At 53.6% G+C, this 21,615-nt stretch overlaps 3 protein-coding genes across 7 annotated transcripts in view; 1 reads left to right on the top strand and 2 right to left on the bottom strand.

Annotated features, from left to right (window-relative positions):
- PPP1R3F (protein phosphatase 1 regulatory subunit 3F) overlaps positions 1–2,728 on the bottom strand; it is a 16,394-nt gene extending 13,666 nt beyond the window's left edge. Inside the window, exon 1 of one of the 2 annotated variants that reach the window (XM_019955990.2) lies at positions 1,296–2,728. In XM_019955990.2, coding sequence (XP_019811549.2) covers positions 1,296–2,284 — 989 coding nt within the window. In that variant the 5' untranslated portion in view covers positions 2,285–2,728. The remainder of the gene's footprint in view (positions 1–1,295) is intronic. The other variant, XM_019955989.2, reaches the window with a different exon arrangement.
- Positions 1,816–21,160, top strand: FOXP3 (forkhead box P3). 3 transcript variants are annotated; one of them, XM_070784647.1, is made up of 14 exons: positions 1,871–1,948; positions 5,585–5,620; positions 5,761–5,930; positions 13,969–14,200; positions 14,720–14,824; positions 14,914–15,052; positions 15,434–15,521; positions 15,592–15,696; positions 16,580–16,667; positions 16,848–16,928; positions 17,705–17,855; positions 18,532–18,608; positions 19,800–19,901; positions 20,096–21,160. In XM_070784647.1, exons 3-14 carry the CDS (start codon positions 5,860–5,862, stop codon positions 20,243–20,245), a joined length of 1,389 nt encoding a protein of 462 aa, XP_070640748.1. In that variant the 5' UTR covers positions 1,871–1,948; positions 5,585–5,620; positions 5,761–5,859; the 3' UTR covers positions 20,246–21,160. The 3 variants fall into 3 exon arrangements, with proteins under 3 accessions (XP_019811553.2, XP_070640748.1, XP_070640749.1); XM_070784648.1 differs by having other exon boundaries at positions 5,761–6,210; XM_019955994.2 differs by lacking the exon at positions 5,585–5,620 and having other exon boundaries at positions 1,816–1,948.
- Positions 21,075–21,615, bottom strand: part of CCDC22 (coiled-coil domain containing 22) — a 15,127-nt gene continuing 14,586 nt past the window's right edge. For both annotated transcript variants that reach the window (XM_019955993.2, XM_019955992.2), the window contains one exon: positions 21,075–21,443. In XM_019955993.2, coding sequence (XP_019811552.1) covers positions 21,330–21,443 — 114 coding nt within the window. In that variant the 3' untranslated portion in view covers positions 21,075–21,329. The remainder of the gene's footprint in view (positions 21,444–21,615) is intronic.

The raw sequence follows: 21,615 nt of genomic DNA, 5'->3' as shown, positions 1-21,615 counted from the left end.
GACCCAAGCTAGACCTTTCAAACCACTCACAGCCTAAGACTTTGCCAGAATCATAAACATCTTGCTGCAGCCAGAGGCTTCTGATCAAGCATATACAAGATCCAAAAAGCATTTTCCCACTCCAATTTCCAGTCCTCCAAAGAGTGGGGAAATGCATGCATTTCCCACAAGTGCACAAAGAACCTACTTATCCCAGGTTAGACTTAGGTGGCTCCCCTCAAAATCAGGCCTAGCTGCTACTCTTGAAGAACTCGCGACTTGATAGGAGAATCTTACATCAAGACCTCCTGGGGTTAACGGGTTCATTCTCCCAGGACCTGAATGGTCCGTCACAGGTGGTACAGCAAAAACAAAGATCAAGAGCTTCCAGTCCAGGCCCATCTGGTTCTGCCTCTGCCAGAGGCACTGCTTGCCTGTGAAAGCAGGGGCGCAGCCCCTCAAGTCCACAGGAGATATCAGACTATATTAGAGCGAAGCAGGAAAGAGTGCACAGGCTTCAAGGTCAGACATGGCTGAACTGGAAAAGCCAGGCACCATCACTTCCTCAACCAGTTTCTCCCTCTGGAACCCTGGCCTCCTGCTCCATCAAATGGGGATCAGATTCCCCGCCTCCCACTGGCAACGCCCTTGGTCCACACTACCATATCACTGCAGTTCTCTTCACTCCAGCACATTATCCTTCATTCATACCAGATTCATTTCCAGCTCAGGACCTTTGCACTTGCTGTTCTCGCTCCCTAAAACACCCTTGCTCCCGTCATATGTGCATAGCTATTCCTCTTTATCATTCAGAGCTCAGTTAAAACAGCACCTCCTCAGAAAGTCCTCCCTGTTCCCTTTTCTACAACCCCCCCGTATCTGTACATAACTCTTTACCAGCATCCAGGATTCACTCCCTCAAAGGCCCTCCCCAAACATCCTGCCTAAAGCAGCTATTCCCTCCCAAACTATCCCCCTACTCTATTTTACTTTTCTCTCAGCAGTTAATCTTATCCTATGTATCTTATATACCTGTGGGTTTTTTTCAAACCATGCTTATAAAAGCTTGTATGAACCTTGAGGGCAGGGAAGATGTCTGTCTTGTTCAGGGCTTTACAGTGGACCTCAATAAATCAATGAAACCCCAGTAATTAAAACACGGCCTAGCACATGTTTGGTCTCCATTACTCTTTGACTAACTGACTGAACGTGCCCTCCTCCCTGTCCTGGACAGCAGGCCTGAGGGTTGTTGGAATGCTTGTCCTCCATCCTAAACACAGCCCTGCGTTGGCGGAGGTGGCGCTGGCAGACATTACCTGCGCCTCATCGGCTTCATGCAGCTCTTCAGCTGCCTGGCCTCAGCCTCCACGGGGCCCTGGCACTCGGGCTGTGGCTCCAGCTGCTGCTGCTGGAGCAGCCCTTCAGCATCAGTGGGTATGGGAGCGGGTGCAATCCGGAGCAGAACTGTGTAGTTGCGGCCGTGGTTGTTGGCCCAGAAAGTGCCCTCGGGGGTCTCATAGCGCACCACGAAGTCCAGGCGCGCCCCATCGCCCGCGCCCTCAGCAAAGGGCAGCTGGAAGGCAAAGCGGTCAGTGCGGCCACCGTCGTCGGGCGAGGAGGCGGACACCTGGCCAGGGCCCAGGCCAAGGCCCAGATCCAAGATGGGATCTCCTGCTCCTGGTCCTCCCGCTCCTGCCCCCGGCGGGCTGCGTGGGACGTAGCGTGCTGGGTGGTCGCAGAAGGAAGCCCAGCCGTCGTGTGAGGCCCGCACGTGCACCACCTTCTCGAAAGAGCGGTTCAGCACGCGGACCAACCCTCGCAGCACTGGCGGGCGCCCCCCAGGCACCCACACCCCGGCACCCCCGGGGACCGCTCCGGGAGGCGGCAGCAGCGCCTCCAGCTCCACCATGACGCGCCCCAAGCGCTCCAGACGGCCCGGCGCGGGCGGCAGCGAAAATGTGGGCACCAGGTAAAACCCCCCGCCAGCGGGAACGGGGCACAACGGCGAGGGCTCGGGGCAAGCCTCCTCTTCCTCCTCCCCTTCATCCCCATCCTCGCCATCGTCGTCCTCAGCCCCGCCGCCGTCACCATCTTGCCCGGCCGCCGCCGCCATCTTGCCCGCCCCGGGCCCGCCCCACGGCCGGTAGCGGCGCAGCTGCGCCAGCGGCAGCCCCAGGGCCTCGTCGGCGAACAGCACCCTCCGCGGGGCCACCGCTGCCTCTACTGAGGTGCGGGGCTCGCCCGAGGCCAGCGAGGGGGGCGCGGGATGCCGCAGCGGGGGCTCCACAGGGGCCGTGCGCGCCATATTGGCGGCGGCGGCGGCACCGACGGCACCGGCAGCGGGACCGGCGGGGGCAGGGCCTGAAGGGGCGGGCAGCCAATGGGAAGGCCAGCGCGGGGGAGGGTTACGACTCACGGGGGACGTAGGCGGTGAAACGAAGACAGGTATAGCGGAGAACCAATGGGGATCCGCGCATGCGTGACGTAGGCGATGAAGTGCGTGCAGGGGAAGCACACAACCAATGGGGATGCCCGAGAGTGGGCGGTGTACGAGGCGGGATGATCGAGGAATCAATGGAGAGGCCTGGATGCGTGGGGGGTGCGGGCCCGGGATGAAGAGAGCAGACGTAGGATAGCTAATGGGGAAGTGTGAGCTGGGGTGGTTGGGAAAATGGAATGGCTACAGGCGATGGGGCAGCAGGGAGCGAACAGAAAGGCCAGAAAAGTAGGAGATCCGTAGGTTGCGTAGGTAGTGGGACGGAAGAGAGAGACAGCGAAGAGCCAATGGGGAGCCGCGCGCCGGTGATGTAAGGAAGGATGACGATAATAGCTGCAGTGAGCCAATGGAGAGTCTTGTAAGTGTGCACTACGCCTTTAAGGGGCGGTGCCAGGGCAGACGTAACCAATAAGGAGGCTAAAAAAGATGAACAGGAGGTGGTGTCAGCAGCCTCAGCGGGGAGGGGAGGGGAAGAGCCAATGGGGTGGGCGATGAAGGAGCAAGGAAGAGCTGCCAGGTAGCCAATGGGGGAGCCAGAGTGAAAGCAGTTGAGACCGCAAAGGGCAGTGCTAGAACGGGATGAACCAATGCCGAAGCCAGAAAGTGTAGAAGGACCCGGAGGCGGGACTGCAAAGAGCAGAACCAACTGGGATGTTTTAGGTGTTGTGAAGAAGATGAACAGCCAATAAGGAGGCCAGAGAAGAGGACAGTGCGTAGGCCGCCTGAGCTGTAGGGTGATCAGGCCACTGATCTGTAGAATGTAGGCAGCCCTTAGGAAGAGTACACGTCTGACGGATGAATTTCAGTTCAGTTCAGTTCAGTTCAGTCGCTCAGTCGTGTCCGACTCTGCGATCCCATGAATCGCAGCACGCCAGGCCTCCCTGTCCATCACCAACTCCCAGAGTTAGCTCAAACTCACGTCCATCGAGTCGGTGATGGATGAATTTACGTTCTCCTTAATCCTCTGTGACTCCCTGTTGCCCCAAGAGTGTGAATGCCCAGAGCCCCTGAGACCTAGATTGCATCCTCATGTGAAACCTAAGAAGGCACAACGGACCTCTCCTGTCGCAGTTACTGGGCCTGCTCGACCCAGCTCCGAGCCTTTCCTTGAGCTGTACCACTAGCCAAGAATGCCCCTGATTATCATCTTCAGTATTCTCCAGACTTGGCATCATTCTTGAGTGAATGGCCAAATGAGAGTCAGAGCTTTATGGGGAAGATTAGCTTTTTCTAACTCCAGCTCAGAAACACTGAGTGATGACTGTATGCATCCAGGAGTTGGTTGAGCATGTTGGCAGACATTGACTAATGTAATCACAAACCAGAGCCCTGTCTTTCTTGCCTGACTCAAACTCCACACCCCTCAGTGGCCTCAGCTCCCTTCTTTCTGTCTCGGTCTCTACTCCTACTGTTCCCTCCTCCAAGAGTACTGCTCCTTGGTCATCTAATGAACTCCTCTCACTCCCCTTCCACTCTTACTTTGAAACCCTGCCTCCTGTGGGAACGGAATTGTAGCTTGTGTCCACTGAACATGACATGTTCTCCCTCCATCCTGGGAGGATTTTTCTGAACACCCACTGTATGGAAGGTTCTGACTCACAACATCCCTAGGAGAAAGGCAGTTCTCCCGGCGGGCTCCCCTCCTCAGGTCTGTGTCCAGGATAGGGTCATGGGCCAGGAACTAATATGTTTAGTTGCAAATAACAGGGAAACCCACACAAAATAATATGGGCTTAAACAAGATAGAACTTTTTTTTTTCTCACCTAAAATTTCAAGATGTTAAGTAGTCCAGGAAGTCCTTCGTCTGTGTCCTGGCCTGGCCTAAGACTGTCATCCTTCAGCAAATCCTGTCAGCTCTCCATTTGCTATATTTCCCAAATATGCCCTCTCCCACTCCCTCCACTGCCAGCACCATCATCAGTCACATGGATTACTGCAGTAGCCTTTCTCTCACTGATGCCTCTGCTTCCACCCTCACTCCTACAGTCCATTCTACACTCAGCAATCAAAAGGATCCTGTTAAATCCTATGACAGTTCACATCTCTCCCCTGCTCACAACCCTCCCATGGCCTCCTGCTCATTCAGTAAAAGCCAAAGTCCTTACCATGGGCTATAAGGTCCTGTATGGTTCAATGCCCCTCCCCCCAGTCCCCTGTCTTACCTCAGCTCCTACCCGTTTCTCTCACTTGCACCACTCTAACCACACGGACCTCCTTGGTATATTTTGAGCAGATCAGGCACACTCCCACATCAGGATCTTAGCACTGGCTATTTCCTCTGGAATTGCTCAGATATCATCTACATGACTCCCCCCTCACCTCCTTCAAATCTTTGTCAAAGGCCCACTTCTCTGCAGACTTTCGCCAGCCTCTCTATTTAATCCTGTCCCCTCTCCCATAGAAGCCTCCTCTGCGAGAGGATGTAGTCCAGTGCAGAGAGGTGGTGACCCTGACCTCTGCCCACTTGACCCCTTGGTCCTCGCTGTGCACGAGTCCTGGCCCCCAACAGCAGCAGCATCACCCCTCACTCAGCCTTCTCCCTCCTTTTCTGGTGCTCCTCTCACAGAGTGAGAGGAAGGGTAGGGGCCCTGTGGGGAGGATGCAACCCACACCTTGGACTCTGAAAGGGAAAAAAGAGCCCCCTCTCTCAGGAGGGAACAGGTCCTGGGGCAGGGAATGGGGCCTCAGCTTCTAGAACTGACCTGGTTTACAGTTATATAGTTCAGACCCCCCAAGTCCACAAGGAGCAAGGGACATCCGTAAAGTCAGACTCCTTCCTGACAAGCCCGTTCCTCACCCCATCTCTTGCTCTTAACCACATGCCACATCTTTTAAGCTCCTGCTGTATGCAGGATCCCTGAAGGCCTCCAGCCTGAGACCTTACCCCACTTGGTGCCTCCCCTGGCTGCTCGGCACACATGGGCCATCTTTGGGTCTCAGACATATCTTACCACCTCAAACGCCTCAACCAGTGAAATTGTTTTGAACTAATGGTAGGGAGATTTGGGTTTTTTTTTTTTTTTTCTTTATTGTTGTTGGCTTTTTTTTTTTTTTTTTTTAGGTCTTTTTTCTCTATTCACTTTTTTTTTTTTCTTGTCTTTACAAAGCCAGGCCACCAGGCCCCTCTGCACTTTTCCAGAAAGGTAAGTCTGAGTGGAGGAAAGAGGCTCTCCTTCTTTTGAAAACTTGAGAGGGAATGGGGAGAAAAAGAAGTGAAGGGGTTGGGTCTTGGACAGGAGGTTTATACCATGTGAATAAGCTCTTCCCAATTTCTGTTCCCCAGGCCTGAAGCCAATCTTGCAGACGGGTTGGAGTAGACATTGGATGGCAGAACCCTAGGCTCTGCAGGGCACTGGAGTGCTAAAGGCAGAGAGTCTCAGCCATGGCTTATCTGGAGAAGCCCGAGGGCTGCTCACACCTGTTGAAGATTGATTGGAGGGAAAGCTCACTGAGGTGAGGAAATGCAGCCACCAAGTCTTGGACAACCTGAAACCTTCAAGCCCCCCGAAGAATCTCCAAATCTCAGAACCTCCCTGTCATTGCAGCCTAGAATTTAAAACGTGAGACCATTGTGCTCAAGGAAACATGGGGGTTTCAAACTCCACCACTGATGGGACACAGGGCCCCTATTCACCAGCTCTGTGATCCCAGGCACATTGCCGGACTACCTCATGTCTCCGTTTTCCCGATATGTATAACCGCCATGATGACAGATGGATCTCCAAGGGCTGTGGTGAGGATTGAACATGATTAGTTGTGAGAAGTGTTCAGTGCTGTGCCTGGCACATGGAAAATCTGAGATAACTATCAGCTATAGGGATGATGGTGGATATTTGGAATACTAAATCCTTAGAAACTGGGATTTGTCAGAGTAGAAAATTACAAAGGCTGAGGGCCTCAGAAGCATCAGAACATGATGTACCTGACCATGAGAAGTTTGGTGTCCCAACGGGCCTCTCCAGGCTTTGCGAGGATGGATATATTAATACTGGGGTCTGGTTGGGACCTTCCTGGTAGGGCAGCCTCTGGGTCAGAGTTCTCAGGCCTGAGATATAATGAGGCAAGACTTTTCTCCCTTTCCTCATTCAGTGATGTTCAGTGGATTCTGGGAGTGATTCCCAGACTCTTGGATTCTGTGAATTGTGCGGGGGTAGGGAGGGACTCCCTGCATTTTTTCTCGGTAAATTAACTTCTATGCCCCTCAGTCTCAGAAGATGGGTTGCAAGAATGTCCAGAGCTCCTCATCCTTGGGCAGTAAGAGCGTGATGACCATGTCAGTTCCACTTAAGGGTAAACAGGCCTGGACCACAGCAAGGCCTCTGGAAATGCAACCCTATTTCATTTATTTCCCTGGCATTTCCCATCCATGCATAGCCTGTAGTTCGTCTCTCCCTTTCCTCGGAGACCCTCACATATGCCTTCACTCATGGGGTGGCATCTCTACTTGCCTGAGAAGCCCCTGTGATTTATTTGAGTTCTTTTCCCTTTTTTTCTAACTCTACACAATTGTTTTAAAAACTGTGGTTTCTCATGAGCCTTGTTATCTCATTGATACCTCTCACCTCTGTAGTGAGGGGAAGAAATCATATTTTCAGATGACTCGTAAAGGGCAAAGAAAAAACCCAAAATTTCAAAATTTCCGTTTAAGTCTCATAATCAAGAAGAGAAGAAACAGAGCAAGCGAGTGAGAGAGAGAGAGAGAAGAAAAAAACTATGAGAACCCCCCCCCACCCCGTGATTATCAGCGTACACACTCATCAAAAAAAAAATTGGATTATTAGAAGAGAGAGGTCTGTGGCTTCCACACCGTGGTTTTTCTTCTCGGTATAAAAGCAAAGTTGTTTTTGATATGTGACAGTTTCCCACAAGCCAAGCTGATCCTTTTCTGTCAGTCCAGTTCACCAAGGTGAGTGTCCCCACTCTCCCCCACCAGATGTGGGTACAACGGAAGAGACGACAGTGAGGTAGGCATTGAGGGGATCGGGGGCCCTTGGGGACTGTCAAGACGCACACAGCTCCTGTGGTCCTGGTCAGGTAAGGTATTATTTACAGTAATAATAGTAATAACAAACGCCAGAAGACTGATAGATAAGCACTTAATCAGTGCTGAGGCGGAGGCAAAGATAAATAAATGGATCAATGAGTGGATGGGTAAGATATTTTAAATATATCAACTGCCAATCTTTATGAATTGCAGAGCTTTGAACAACTTGAAATACTATCCAGGTAAAACTGGAAATTTCAATTACGTCTGTGGCATCTCTTCGGCTCTTCTCTCTTGATACCTCCCATACCTCTCTGTCTCGTTCTTTTTATGTTTCTCTGCCCCACTCTTTTTCTGTCTTTTCCTGGAATGCACACTCTCCATCCCTCTGTCTCTCTCTGTCTCTGACCATTTCCCCTGTTGCTGTCTCCTCCATCTTGACCACACTCCGTCTGTCTCCTTTCCTCCGTCTCTCCCACCACCTTTCCTATTCACTCATCTTGCCTTCTCCCTGCCTGCCTCCCCACACCCCAAAGTCTAGCACTGAACTTTGTACAGTTGGTGGTTAATAACAGTGTGTTAAATAACGTTGAGAAGGACATTTACATTTTACAAGAATGAGCTTCAATTCTGTTTGCCCTGATCAAAAGAGGAGTTGGGTTGGGCTGAGCCCTTAACATGAACTTGTGCTCGCACCGCATGATGAGAGCCTCCTGGGGGGCACTTCACACCATTGTCAACCATGGTTTAGCTGCAGGGTCATACCCTTAGGACCTGGTGTGTGTATGTGTGTGTGGCCAGGATCCATGTCCAGTAACAGAGTAGATCATTCAGGCTCCGTGTGATTTTGTCTCTGCAGGCTTAGCAAGTGCTCACTGAGTGTTAACTGTTAGTATTTTTTTTTTTAACCAAATTAGAATCATGCTATCTGGCTATCTGTTGATTTTGTTTCTGCTTTATTCAATGAATAGGAGCATTTTTGTAGGTCACTGAAAAATGTTTCAACATAAAATGATCTTTTATAACTGTCCAGACTATCTTCACTTTGGTGTGAACCACGGCTGGTTTAACCAAGTGCTGATTTTTGGACATTCAGGTTGTTTCTAGTTTTTCCCATAATCATCCCTGATTAATCCCTCGAATTCCTACAAGTCGAGTGGCTAGGGCAAAGGGTTTGTGCATTTTTAAGGTTTCTGACCTTTTCTACAAATTGTTCTCCCAAAACGTTGTCCTGTTTTATGTTCCCTCTACTTGAGCTAACCATGGGTGGGTATTATCATTTTTTAGTCCTTTCCCAACATAACAGGTAAGAAAAATATTACCATGTTGTTGAAATTTGCACCTTTTGATGATACTGTTTGTTGACCATTCATGCTTTTTCCCCCCCAGTTGTCTGGTCATGTCCTTAGTCCTAATAGGGTGTTCATTATTTTAATTTATTGATGTGTCACAGCTCTTTATATAAAAGGATATTAACCTTCTCTCAGCCATACATATACAGCAAATATTCTCTCTCAATTCATCATTTGCTGAAGTTGTTTTTCTATTTCTGCTGTTTTGTGATGCTTATGATGTTTTTATATTGTCAACGAGGTTAGTCTTTTCTTCTGTGGTTACTGTCTCTGGTTTTATGCTTAGAAAGTCCTTTCCCACTTGAAAATGAGATAAATGTTCACCTGTGTTGGCTTTTCTTCTCTTTTATGGCTTCATTTTTTCCATTTACTTTAGAGGTTAAGAGTGTGGGTATTGGAGCCAAACTGTCTGGGACAAACCCAACCTCAGCCCAAGCAATCTGTGTGATTTTTAGCCAGGCATCTAACCTCTCTATACCTCCATTTCCTCATTGGTACTGTGATGGTTATAATAGTACCAACCTCAAAGGGTGGTCGCAAGGATTAAATCTCTGAACCTTCTTAAATGCTTAGCATAGGGCCTGGCATACAATAAACCCAAGATCAATATAGGATATTATTATTTATCCCTTTAATGGATCTGGAATTTATTTTAGGGTATATGATGAGGGTGACATTTCACACTAGGCAGGGAGGGGTTGGTGGGAAAATGGACTGGTCAGTCATTAACTTTATTGTCCCCTTAATTATCCCAGAAACATTTGTTAAACAGTCTCTTTCAACGTCTCCTGGTTTGAAATGCCACGTGCCACATTCATCACAACTCCATTCCCTGTAGATGTTTTTGAGCTCAAATACATGGTCTGTATTTGAGCTTTTCCCCTTCTGTTCCCCCTCAGCGTCTCTTCTGGTGCCAGGGCCACAGCATTTTGTGATTGTTGCTCTTCGCTACAATGTAGCACCCACTGAAAGCCCTGGCGCCTTGCCCTTTGTTATTCCTTTGTTATTGTGGAATAACAAAGGATCAGTTCCTCCAGCTAGAGACCAACAACTGTTCTTACTTGGAGCATCTCTTTCTCTGTCTCTCTCTGTCTCCCTCTCTCTCTTTCTCTGTCTCTTGCTGTCTCTCTTGTCTGTCTCTTTGTCTCTCCCCATCTCCCTGTTTCTGTCTCTCTTGTTCTCTGTCTTTGACGTTCTGCTCCTGTGGGTTCCTTGCTCGTCCTCACTGTCTCTCCTCTCTCAGTATCTTTCTCATTCTCTTTGTTTCTCTCTCCGAGTGTCTCTCTCTGTCCCACCCCATGTCTCTCCCATCTCTCTCTGTAGCTGTTGTCCTCTGGGTCTCTCAATTTGCCTATGTCTGTTTCTGTCTCTCCTTGTCTCTCTGTATCCCGGTCTCCAGCTATTCCCCTGGATAGAAGGGCAGTATCGAATCAAAGGGCTGCAGACACCTAGCCGCTCACCCAGACACAGAGCGCAAGGCCCCTGGCCCTCATCCACTCCATACCCCTCCCCTTCCCAGCATACAGAGGGGGCAGATTGAGGCCGGGAGATGGGCAGGAAGACTCCATGAAGCCCTCACAGAGACATAGTGGCAGAGCTGAGACCCGAGCTCAGATCCCGAGACTCTCAGAGGGGCCCTGGCTCTGTCTCTCTCCCCAACCGTAGGCCTCAGACTACTCCTCGGCACCCATCACAGGCACGGGGGACCCTGGGCTGCCTCCCATCTGCTGCCATTCTCCCTTCAGCCCTCTCACAAGTTGGACCCTCAGGGTCACAGTGTGGGGCCAGCCTCACAAGAGCTAGGCTGGGTGGGGTCCCAGGGCCCCATGAGTCAGGAAGCCTCATGGCCAGAGGGTGGTGATACTAGAGGGACATCAGTCGGTCTGTTTGTGAGTCTGGCTGTGGACAGGGCTCAGCCATGTCCCCAGAGTTGGCACTGGTCCCTGGGACTCTATCCTGGAGCCCCTCCAGAGAGCCTGATGGTGCACTCTCTACTGGCAAAGACCAGGGCCTTTCCTGCTCCCACCATGAGGTCCTAGCCAAAGGTGTGCTGGCCTCAACGTCCCCTTCCTTCCCTCCCACATCTCTGGCATAGTGGCTGTGAGTCTGGGAGCTTTGTCCCAGAATGGACAGGAAGACAGACCCTTCACGGGTCCATCTACTGGTCACTGACATTTCATTAAGCATTTAGTACACATTAACTTTGGAAGATGGGTACTATTATTGTCTAAATTTACATTTGAGCCTGAGGAATGTTACAGCTGGTTAGTGTCAGAGCCTGGTTCCAGGCTGGGGGAAGCAGAGGATGATTCTGACCTTCCTGCTTTCCCAGAACTTAGGAGGGAGGCCGAGGGGAGGCTTGCTGCAATTCCAGGCCTGGTAGGCAGGAGGCACTGTGAACTTCAGGAAGTTCCAGTGAATTTGGGCACCAGGGACGTAGGCCTTCACATACTGAGAAGCTGAGCCCATGGACCCCACAGAGTCTGTGGGTTCGAGATTCTGGGATCGTTTGAATCTAAGAAATAATGTTCTATGATTCTAAGGTTCTGGCATCGTACCATTTGAAGACTCCGAGGGCCCCAGTCTCTGTGGGGTCTACATGGCGCTCCCCAAGCGTCTAACCTTGGGCCTCTCCATGGCCCAAGAAGGGCCAGGTCTACAGGGCCCAGGGCTCGTCATGGTGGCCAGATGGACGTCACTCACCACATCCGCCAGCACCCACATCACCCCACCTGGGCCAAACCAGCTGCAGGACGGGATGGCCAATTCTCGGAATGAAACCCGTGGGGTGGGGTACCTGCCCCCTTCTTTTCCTCCTTGGTACTGATGAAGCCCAGTGCATCCGGCCGCCATGACGTCAATGGCAGAAATATCTGGGGAAGTCGGGGGCTGTGACAGCAGGGCTCAGATGCAGACCCCGATACGAAAATACAATCTGTGTCCCAGAAACATCCTCCATGTGGCTTCTGAGAAATAGTCAGAAAGGGACGCCCCAACAGACAGTGCAGGAAGCCGGCTGCCCAGTCTGGCCCTCCAGGTACCCCACCACCAGACAGACCATATCCACGGCCCCTTTCTGAGAATGTATCTATGCTGCCCTGACTCAGGTGGTTCCAGATGTATCTGGGGAAGTGGTTTCTTATATGCTCTGGCCAAGGGTCCAGGCAACTGGAGAACCGACCACAAGCTAGCCTTGTGGACCAGGCCAGAGCGCTGGGAAACATTCATGCATCCACCAAAACCGGTATTGGTTTGCTCAGGTCTTCTGTGACAAAGTACCACAAACTAGGTGGCTTACACCACAGAAACGGTTTGTTGCACAGTTCTGGAGGCCAAAGTCCGAGATCAAGGTGTCGGCAGGGGTGGTTCCTCATAGGGGTATGAGAATCTGTTCACGCATCTTTCATAGCTTTGGATGGTTTGCTGGCAGCCTGATGTCCCTTGGCTTGTTCAAGCCTCACCGTGATCTCTGCCTGCCTTCATCCACTCATTCACTCACTCACGTCTTCAGGGTCTTCGACAGTCTCTCTGGCCCTTGTTCTGAGCCTCCACAGACCCAGGCTCTTAATTCTCAGGCAGTAATGCCCTAAGCCCCTGAAAGACTAGGGGTTTAAATACCTGGATTCTTACCCCTACTTCCTTCAGCACCATAGCTCTGACACCCGCTGACAGCAAAGAAAAAAAGGAGCTACTGCCCCCTCAGAACCCTCCCTTCTACTCCCCAGGTCTGCTCTCAGCAGCTCTGTGCCCATCCCAGTGCTGTGGGGTGAGACTGGGACATGAACACACACACAGACACACACACACTTTCTGGAGAAAGTAGAGTTCTCAAGTCACCATGGGGCTGTGGGACACTGTACCTGGTTAGCCACTTCCATAGCATGGAAGTTGGACTTGGCAGTCCCTTCCAGTTCTGGCTTCCTCTCTGACTTGGATTACATGAATCTGAGAAACCAAGGCCCTGCCCATCAGAGAGTGTAAGGTTCTGGAGCCATTTAGGAGAACTTTCTGGACAGGGCTTTCTGGATAGGAAAAGGAGCAAGCATTCTGGGTAGGTCGAATAGCATGAGCAATGGCTGGGAGGCAGGCCTGCAAAGCAGAGACTGGGGTAAACTCTGGTGGGAGCCAAGTCAAGGAGCTTGTACCAGCCCTGGCTCAAGAGAATCTGTATTTCCTCTTTTCTGGTACCTGCCCTGCCAGCTCCGTGCAGGGTGGGAGCATGGAGATGATCTTAGAGATGCCCGTCTAAGCTCCAGACTTCTTCACTCAGCTCCTACCCGGCCTTGCCACTTGCACATCTAATGCCAGACTTTCCATGTCCCTCCACACCTGGATCATGACCCCCTACCCTGCTCCCCCATGTCTCCCCCATCCCAGGTCATGTCAGCTCTGTCCCTCCAGCTGCCCAGCTAACACCCATAAGTCACCATGACCCTCCCTCTCTCACCTCCCACATCCAAGCTGCCATCCAGTTCTCCTGACTCCACCTTCAAAACATAACTCAGCATAACTCACCACTTCTCACCATATCCACTGCCATCAGCCTGGTCTGGACTGTTGCTTGCCTGGACTATTGTAGTAGCCTCCTCACTATTCCCCCTACTTCTGCCCTCACCTCCCTAGAGCATCCCCCTCTTACAGCAGCCAGAGGGATCTTTTGACTCCGTGCCCCCCTCTTACTCCCAGATATGCCCAAGTCACTGGGGTAACAGTGCTCCCAGGAGAAAATCAGAACCCAGTCCTAGCAGGGTCAGCAAAAGTTGTGTGGCTTGTACCCAGTTCTGGGAGGACAGGAGGGCGGAGGTTTGAAGTCCACCACTCAAGTGCTGAAATCTACCCTGACTGAAGCCCCCAAAACCAGCCTGAATTCCCCAGCAGGGTTGTGCCAGTGTGTGCGGGCAGGCTGTGTACTCGGTCTATGTATGTCTGCACGGGGGGTGTGCTTTGAGCCATAGTAGGCACACCTGTGTCCCTGACACCAAGTATGTGTGTACACAGGCACACACATGTGACCAGAGCTGGGGTCCCTTTGGGACAGTCCCTGGCCAGTGCCTGCTCTGACCAGAGGGGGTGTCCACATGGTTCAAACAGTTGAGTGTTTCATACACGCACAGCCCAGCACACATGTAACTTCCTTCTTCTTGTGTCCCTGCAGCCTGCCCTTGAACAAGGACCCAATGCCCAACCCCAGGCCAGCCAAGCCCTTGGCCCCTTCCTTGGTACTCAGCCCATCCCCAGGAGCCTCGCCCAGCTGGAGGGCTGCACCCAAGGCCTCAGACCAGCTGGGCACCAAGAGCCCAGGGACAACTTTCCAAGGCCGGGATCTCCGAAGCGGGGCCCACACTTCCTCTTCCTCCTTGAACCCCATGCCACCATCACAGCTGCAGGTAAGGCCTAGGGTCCAGGATAGGGCAGGCAGGGTGGGGCACCTGGGCCTACAGGTGCCGACCTTTACTGTGGCACTGGGAGGGGGGGCCCAGCTGGGGCACAGGAAGTGGTTTTCTGGGTCCCAGGCAAGTCTGTGACTTATGCAGATGTCACAGGGCCAAGAAAGTCCCCACATAGCAGGTCTCAGAGATTCGAGGCTCTCACCAACCTCCCAACCCATATCTCAGGAGAGGAGACCCCATCATCGTCCCATAGGCATAGCCGTGTGTGTCTCCACCCCCATGTGACAAAGGGCTGGGGGCCCACAGAGGTAAGGTGACGGGATGGAAGCCAGCTCCGAAACTTACTAGCTGGCTTGACCTTGAAACAGTCACCCAGTCTCCCTTAGCCTCAGTTTCCACATATGTAAAATGGGGATGGTCATAGTATCCAGTAGGCAGGGTTGTAGTGAGGAGTATAGGGATTAGACATGTAGAATGAGCATAAGGATAGCATGTCACCCACCTGCCTTCCCCCAGATGCCCACAGTACCCCTTGTCATGGTGGCACCCTCCGGAGCTCGGCTGGGTCCCTCGCCCCACTTGCAGGCGCTCCTCCAGGACAGGCCACACTTCGTGCACCAGGTACCAGCTCAGCACGGGTAGGGAGGGTGGAGCAGGCGGGAGAACTGGGGAGGGGACCAGGTTGAACCACAGCCCTCATGTGCCCCCAGCTCTCAACGGTGGACGCCCATGCCCGGACCCCTGTGCTGCAGGTGCGCCCACTGGACAGCCCAGCTATGATCAGCCTCCCGCCACCCACTGCTGCTACGGGGCTCTTCTCTCTCAAGGCCCGGCCCGGCCTGCCACCTGGTAACACTGTACCCCACAGTTCCACAGAACCCCAGAGCCCCCAATCCTTGAACTAAAGCAGTGTGGGCTGCTGAATCACGGCCCTCGGGGGGCCAGAGGGGTCAGGTCTTATCATCTTGGAAACTCCAACCTCTCAAAAATGTCAGAATCTTAAAGACGCAGAATGTCAAAATCCCAGAACCACAGATCTTTTGCAGTTAGTCGAAATGTCAGCACAGTCTTTGAGCTGTTCTACAGAAGCTTTGGAGGTTAGGGACCACAGAGCCCCCTGGGAGTCTGGGCCTGCTAAACTCAGGGGGGGGTCGGAAGCTCAAAACGAGAGGCCTGGTCGGGGCCAAGCTTCAGAGCCTGGCACCCAGAGGTGCCCTGTCCCCCCTGCAGGAATCAACGTGGCCAGCCTGGAGTGGGTTTCCAGGGAGCCAGCACTGCTCTGCACCTTCCCAAGCCCCGGCATGCCTAGGAAAGACAGGTCAGTGCACAGGGCTGGGAAGGCTCCCTGCCCTGCCACGCCCGCCCCTGACACTCTTTGTCCCCCCTAGCACCCTTTCGACTGTGCCCCAGGGCTCCTACTCACTGCTAGCAAATGGCGTCTGCAAGTGGCCCGGATGTGAGAAGGTCTTCAAGGAGCCAGAAGACTTCCTCAAGTGAGTGAGCCGGGCCCACCAGGCCCATTCTGGTCCAGGGGTGGGGGTCAGTTTGTGGGAGGTCTGGGGGTGCAGGTTTCAGCTCACGCCTCATCCTGATAGGGAGTAAGATGAAAGAGGCAAAAGCTGAGACTGTGGGTTCAGAGCCTGACTCCATCACTCATGGGCTCTGATCTTGGGCAAATTACTTAGTTTCTCTGAGCCTCAGTTTCCTCATCTGTATAATGGGGCATCACAATAGAGGTGTGTGCTGATTGCCTCCATTTTACAGATGAAGAAATTGAGGCCAGCGAGGTTGTGTCTTGATCAAGATCACCCAGCTTCTGAGTGATAGCCAGCCTCCAGAATCCACACTCCTAACTGCTTTGCCCTGCTACCCTGTCATGCCAACACACCAGCCTGATTTTATTGATCCCTGAAGTCCCAGATCCTCACAGTGGCTGTTGCTGCCTCCTCTCAGCCCCATCACACACACACACACATACACACTCTGTTTCTCTCTCTCTGTCTCACACCCACCCCCTTCTCCAACCATACCCAACTATCAGTGGCAACTCAGTGCATCCTGTCTTCACAACCAGGCCTTTGGACAGGCGGTCCTCTCCATCTGGAATGCCTTTCCCACTCTCACTTACCTGGCCCGCTCTCAGCTCACTACCCATCCATCATCATCTCCAGCACCCTGGCCATAGAGTAGATGCCAAGTGGCATGCATTGAAGGAATGACAGGTGTGAGAGGGAGACTGAGGTCAAAAGAGGGGAGGGAGGCTGAGACTCTGAAGAGACCTTCCTCCCAGAGAGTCTGAGCCCTTTCCCCTCAGAATGTTGAGCCAGAAGGCTGGGCCCACCATGGTCACCTGCGTGGACTCTTCCCCCTACCCAGGCACTGCCAGGCAGACCATCTCCTGGATGAGAAGGGCAGGGCGCAGTGTCTGCTCCAGAGGGAGGTGGTGCAATCTCTGGAGCAACAGGTGATGTGGGGGTGTGGTAAATGGTCAGTCCACCCCATGCCAGGAGCCAAGCTCACCCAGGAAGGGGCCTGCCCTGAAGGAAGGAAGGGGGCAGGGCACTCCCAGGGAAGACCACAGCCCGGGCAAAGAAGTGGAAGAGAAAGAGTGGGTCGAGGCCTCACTCTGTGCCTGTCCTCACAGCTGGTGCTGGAGAAGGAGAAGCTGGGTGCTATGCAGGCCCATCTGGCCGGGAAGATGGCCCAAACCAAGGCTCCATCTGCGGTGAGCCACCCCAGACCCCACAGGTGGCACGGACGGCTGGGCAGTGGGAGAGGCTCCTGCAGGGTGCAGGGGACCTATCCTTGCACCCAGGTCCTGGGATCTCTGGGCCCCTGTCCCCAGCTCCAAACACATCCAGACCTGGGAATCTGTCACTTTCTGCTTACAAACTCTCTGATCTTAAGATCCCCAGACATCACGATCTTGAGTTTGCAAAGCAACAGCAAATCACCCAACACTGAACACAGACCACGTGCTGCTGGCAGAACCACCTATATAACTCACAGGGCCTGGTGCAAAATGAAATCACAGGGCTCGGATTTCAAAGTGATGATTGCAGAACATTAAACAAAGTGCCGGGCCCTGGGCACCTGCAGTGATCATATAGCCAGCCCTGGGTGTCAGGCATTGTTTCTGAGCACTTTGGTGATGTTACCTTATTTAATTCCTCATGATGCCTGTGTGAGGTATTACTATCATCTCTACTTCACAGTTGAGGAAAATTGAGGCCAGGGAGGCTTAGGTGACTTCCTCAAGGTCCCAGTTGGGTGGCAGAAGAGCCCAATTCCAATTCAACCCTAGCTTGTGGCCCCATCACTGGTGCTCTACACCCATTTGTCCACACCTCCACTCTAATAAATATGGTTTGTGCTGCTTCGTCGGATTCCACATCAGAGTGGAATTGAGGACGCCCTTGCTTTTGTTAATAAAAACATTTATTTAAAACTAAAGTGGAAAGTTTAAGCCTCTGGGTCACCAGCCCCTCCCTCTTCCCCCAGGCATCATCTGACAAGGGCTCCTGCTGTATCGTAGCCACTGGCACCCCAGGCACCACCGTCCCAGCCTGGCCAGGACCCCAGGAGGCCCCCGATGGCCTGTTTGCTGTGCGGAGGCACCTCTGGGGCAGCCATGGAAACAGCACATTCCCAGGTAAGGGTGGTGCATGTCCTACACGGTGCCCCCTGACCCCTCATCTCCCTAACTGGTACAAGGTTGGGGACCACTCTCCCCTGCCACTGCCACCCAGCCTTTGGGAAATGGCAACTGCTTGCAAAAGCTTCCTCTCTGGAATTCCATGGCCTCCAAGCCCCCATTGTGGTCTCAGATGTCTAGCCCTGTCTTCCCTGGAGGTTGGGACTCACTCACTCTGAGCTTCAGCCACTCACTCTATTTGGTCATCAGGAGGGAGAGAGCTAGCTTAATAATTCCCAGGGACTCTTTGTCTCCCCACCACCAAGAAAAAGCAGGGTGACTTGCTGAGCTCCCCAATCCTCTGCCATCCACAAGGTCTGGGCTATGGGTTTAACAGGGATCAGGGCCTTTGAGTGCCCTCCTGGCCCCGCCACTTAACCAGTTACATCCCTTTGGTGTGGAAGTTACTACTTTTAAACCTTGGGAAGAATAAGCCCTATAGTGGTGGGAGCAGTGTAAAGAGGAAATGGTATCATTTACGTAGAGTGCTTAGCCAACAGTGATTGTGATCCTGGAAAGCGGTGTACACGGTGGGATTTCAGGCATGCAGACTCGACAGCTGGTGGAGAGCAGAGGGTGGAAGAGGGAGTGAGGAGTTCCCAGATGGCCCCTGATCCCTCCCCACCTCTTGCAGAGTTCTTCCACAACATGGACTACTTCAAGTTCCACAACATGCGGCCCCCTTTCACCTATGCCACCCTCATCCGCTGGGTAAGCGGGGTGCCAGGCTGAGGAGAAGGAAGAGAGGGCTGGGGTGGAGGACCTTCCCCTCACCAAACACCCTCAGGGGGCCTCCTGTGTGAACAAACCCATGCCTTAGATGTGATTCCCCATCTACACCCCAAACCCACACCTCAACTGCTGTCCAAGCCATGGCAAGCCAAGAGCCGGCCCTAAATCCACCCCTTTCCTAACGACCACCTCAACCCCATGCCTAACTGCCTCCTGGGCCTATAAATAGCCCCCAAACTAATCTGATCTCTGCCCCTTCCCCTATGCCCACCTCAGGTTCACCCTAACTCCTTCCTCAGCCCTGACGTACCCTAGTCTGTCAAGACATCCCCCTGCTAGACCCCACCCCTAACCCCTTCCCACCTCACCCCATCCCAACCCCTTCATCTTAATCTCCCTAATGCCTTCCCCAAAGCTTCACCAGATCCCACATGGACCTTCATCCCAGGCCCACACCTAACCCTACACAACAGCACTCATTCACCTGCCTCACCCCATCCAAACCCGGAGGCTCACTGCAGCCATGATCACCGACCCCTGACGCAATTCCATTCCTAAATCCCAGCAGATCAAATTCCCAGACCCTCAGCCTCACTCCACACCCAATCCCATCCCTGATCCTTAAATGACCACACACAGTCAAGACCTAACTACAGTCCAGACACACAAAATAACTAGGCCCATCTCTGCCTCCTGACCTAATGCTACACGTCATCCCACCCCTCACCCCTTGACTCACCCCACCTCATCCCCAGCCTGACCCTTAACCAGTCACTTATCTGACCTCTAACTCTGCTGGGCCCTTTACTCCTTCCAAACCCTAACTGTACCCCACCCCTGGCCCTTAAACTTCCTAAACCCTGAAATCTCACCCTACCCCCATCCCAAGAGCTCCAACTCCACCCCAGAAATTTAACTTCACTCCAGCCCTGACCCTGAACCAGAAGCAACTCCAACCTCAGCCCTGATCCTTCACCTAACCCCATCCCAGCCCCACCCTCACCCCACTTCTAACCCTGTCTCTGACCCGTCACCCCTCACTATCTCCCTCCCTTCCCCTGTCCCCACAATTCCACCCAGGTCAGAGGCCAGCCCAAGGTGGGCCAGTGCCCCTGTCAGGCTGCATTTGGGGGAGCAGCTCCCCTCACCCCCACACTCCCTAACCTCCAGGCCATCCTGGAGGCTCCTGAGAAGCAGCGGACACTCAACGAGATCTATCACTGGTTTACACGCATGTTTGCCTTCTTCAGAAACCACCCAGCCACCTGGAAGGTGAGCTTCTTTGGACGGGGCAGTGGCTGGGAGGGCCTCAAATGCCACCACAGGTGGGCCTGGGAGGGGGCTTGGAGGCGTGTTGGGAAAGGGCAGGAGGTCAGTTTGGGGTGGGCACTGCTGGCATCAGTGCATGGCTGCCTGATCCCCCCACCCCCTGGCCCTGGCCCGGCTGGCTGGTCCTCCTTGCACAGAATGCCATCCGCCACAACCTGAGCCTGCACAAGTGCTTCGTACGCGTGGAGAGCGAGAAGGGGGCTGTGTGGACCGTGGATGAGTTTGAGTTCCGCAAGAAGAGGAGCCAGAGGCCCAGCAGGTGTTCCAACCCCACACCTGGCCCCTGATCTCAGAGCCAAGAAGAGAAGGGAGGACAGGGGAGGGGATCGAAGTGGCTGGGGGCAGGGGTGACCAGCCCTGGACATGCCCGCAGGGACCAAGAAGTAAGGTGTGCACTGTCCTGCCAGTCAGGGACCCCACTCCCCAGCTGACCGCCCTCTTGGATCACATGCTCTGCACCAAGGATGCTCAGAGGGACCCCAGGCCCAGCCCTGCACCCACTCCCCAGCCCCCTGCGATGGGCTCTTCAGCCAAACTGAGACTTCACAGTCACACACACAGCCTGCCTCAGTCACTCTCACAGATGACCTTGGAGCTGGAAAAGGACACATAAGAGTCACAATCCTGTCCCCTGGACTCGATGCAAACCCCCAAAACATGAAGAGCCTGCCTCAGTACACTCACACCACCTCAAGTTTGCAGTCACACAGTCACACCCACACACAGTCAACCCACGTCCCCCAAAGCACATACCCACAGCCGGCTTCCAGGCCCACAGGTGCGGTGTCACATGAGGCAGGCCCTGACAACAGCACAGCAGCAGCATTGGGACCTTCAGGATGTCAGGTTCCAGAAAGCCACCCAGACGCATGCACGCAGGTCACACACGGTAACGCGTGGCTCCCGACACACATGCTTGGTCACACAGACTCTGAACTCACCAGCACGTCTCATGTGCACATGCACACCCACACAGCACCCCGAGGGGCCTCTGGAGTCCCAGGCAGACGCCCAGGGCTACACACACCAACTCACCAAATGTGTCCAGCGTCTCACCTGCCACCCACCCCTCCCCCACCCTGAGCCCTGCACCCTCTTCCATGCCTCAGCTTCGACTGCAGACAGAGCCCCTCATTTATTTGAGATCCAAGACCCCAACCCCCGCCCCGTGCCCTTCACAATAAACTGAAGCCAAGCTCCCACACTCTGGATGACTGCCCCAGATAAGGGTCGGGGTGAGGTGGGCGAGGCTCTGGGGCCAAGGCTGCAGCAGGAGGAACCCGATGGTAATCAGAGGGCACAGCGAGGGCCAGTGCCGCCAGCACTCCACATCCCTGCCTGAGGCCGGGGGCAGACCTCTGGTGGGGCTACTCAGGCCTCGCGGACCCGGCCCAGGAGCCCAGCGTTCTCCTGGCGAAGGGCTCGGTAGTCCTCGCGGATCTTGTCCAAGTTGCTGAGGGTCTTCTTGCCCATCTCCGTCTCAATCTAAGGCAATGTGAACCACAGCCCTTTAGCACACAGGGCCCCCTTCTCAGTTCCTGCTTGCCGCCAACACCCCACTGCAGCCACTCAGGGCCCCACTGTGCTCCTCCCACCCCCTGCCCCAATAACAGCCTGCTCTGTCCCACCACCAGGCCTTAGCAGATGTCACCCATCC

The sequence above is a fragment of the Bos indicus genome, chromosome X (genome assembly GCF_029378745.1).
Source record: "Bos indicus isolate NIAB-ARS_2022 breed Sahiwal x Tharparkar chromosome X, NIAB-ARS_B.indTharparkar_mat_pri_1.0, whole genome shotgun sequence".
Taxonomy (NCBI): domain Eukaryota; kingdom Metazoa; phylum Chordata; class Mammalia; order Artiodactyla; family Bovidae; genus Bos; species Bos indicus.
Note: the sequence above shows the minus strand (reverse complement) of the source record. Positions and strands in the feature narration are given on the sequence as shown.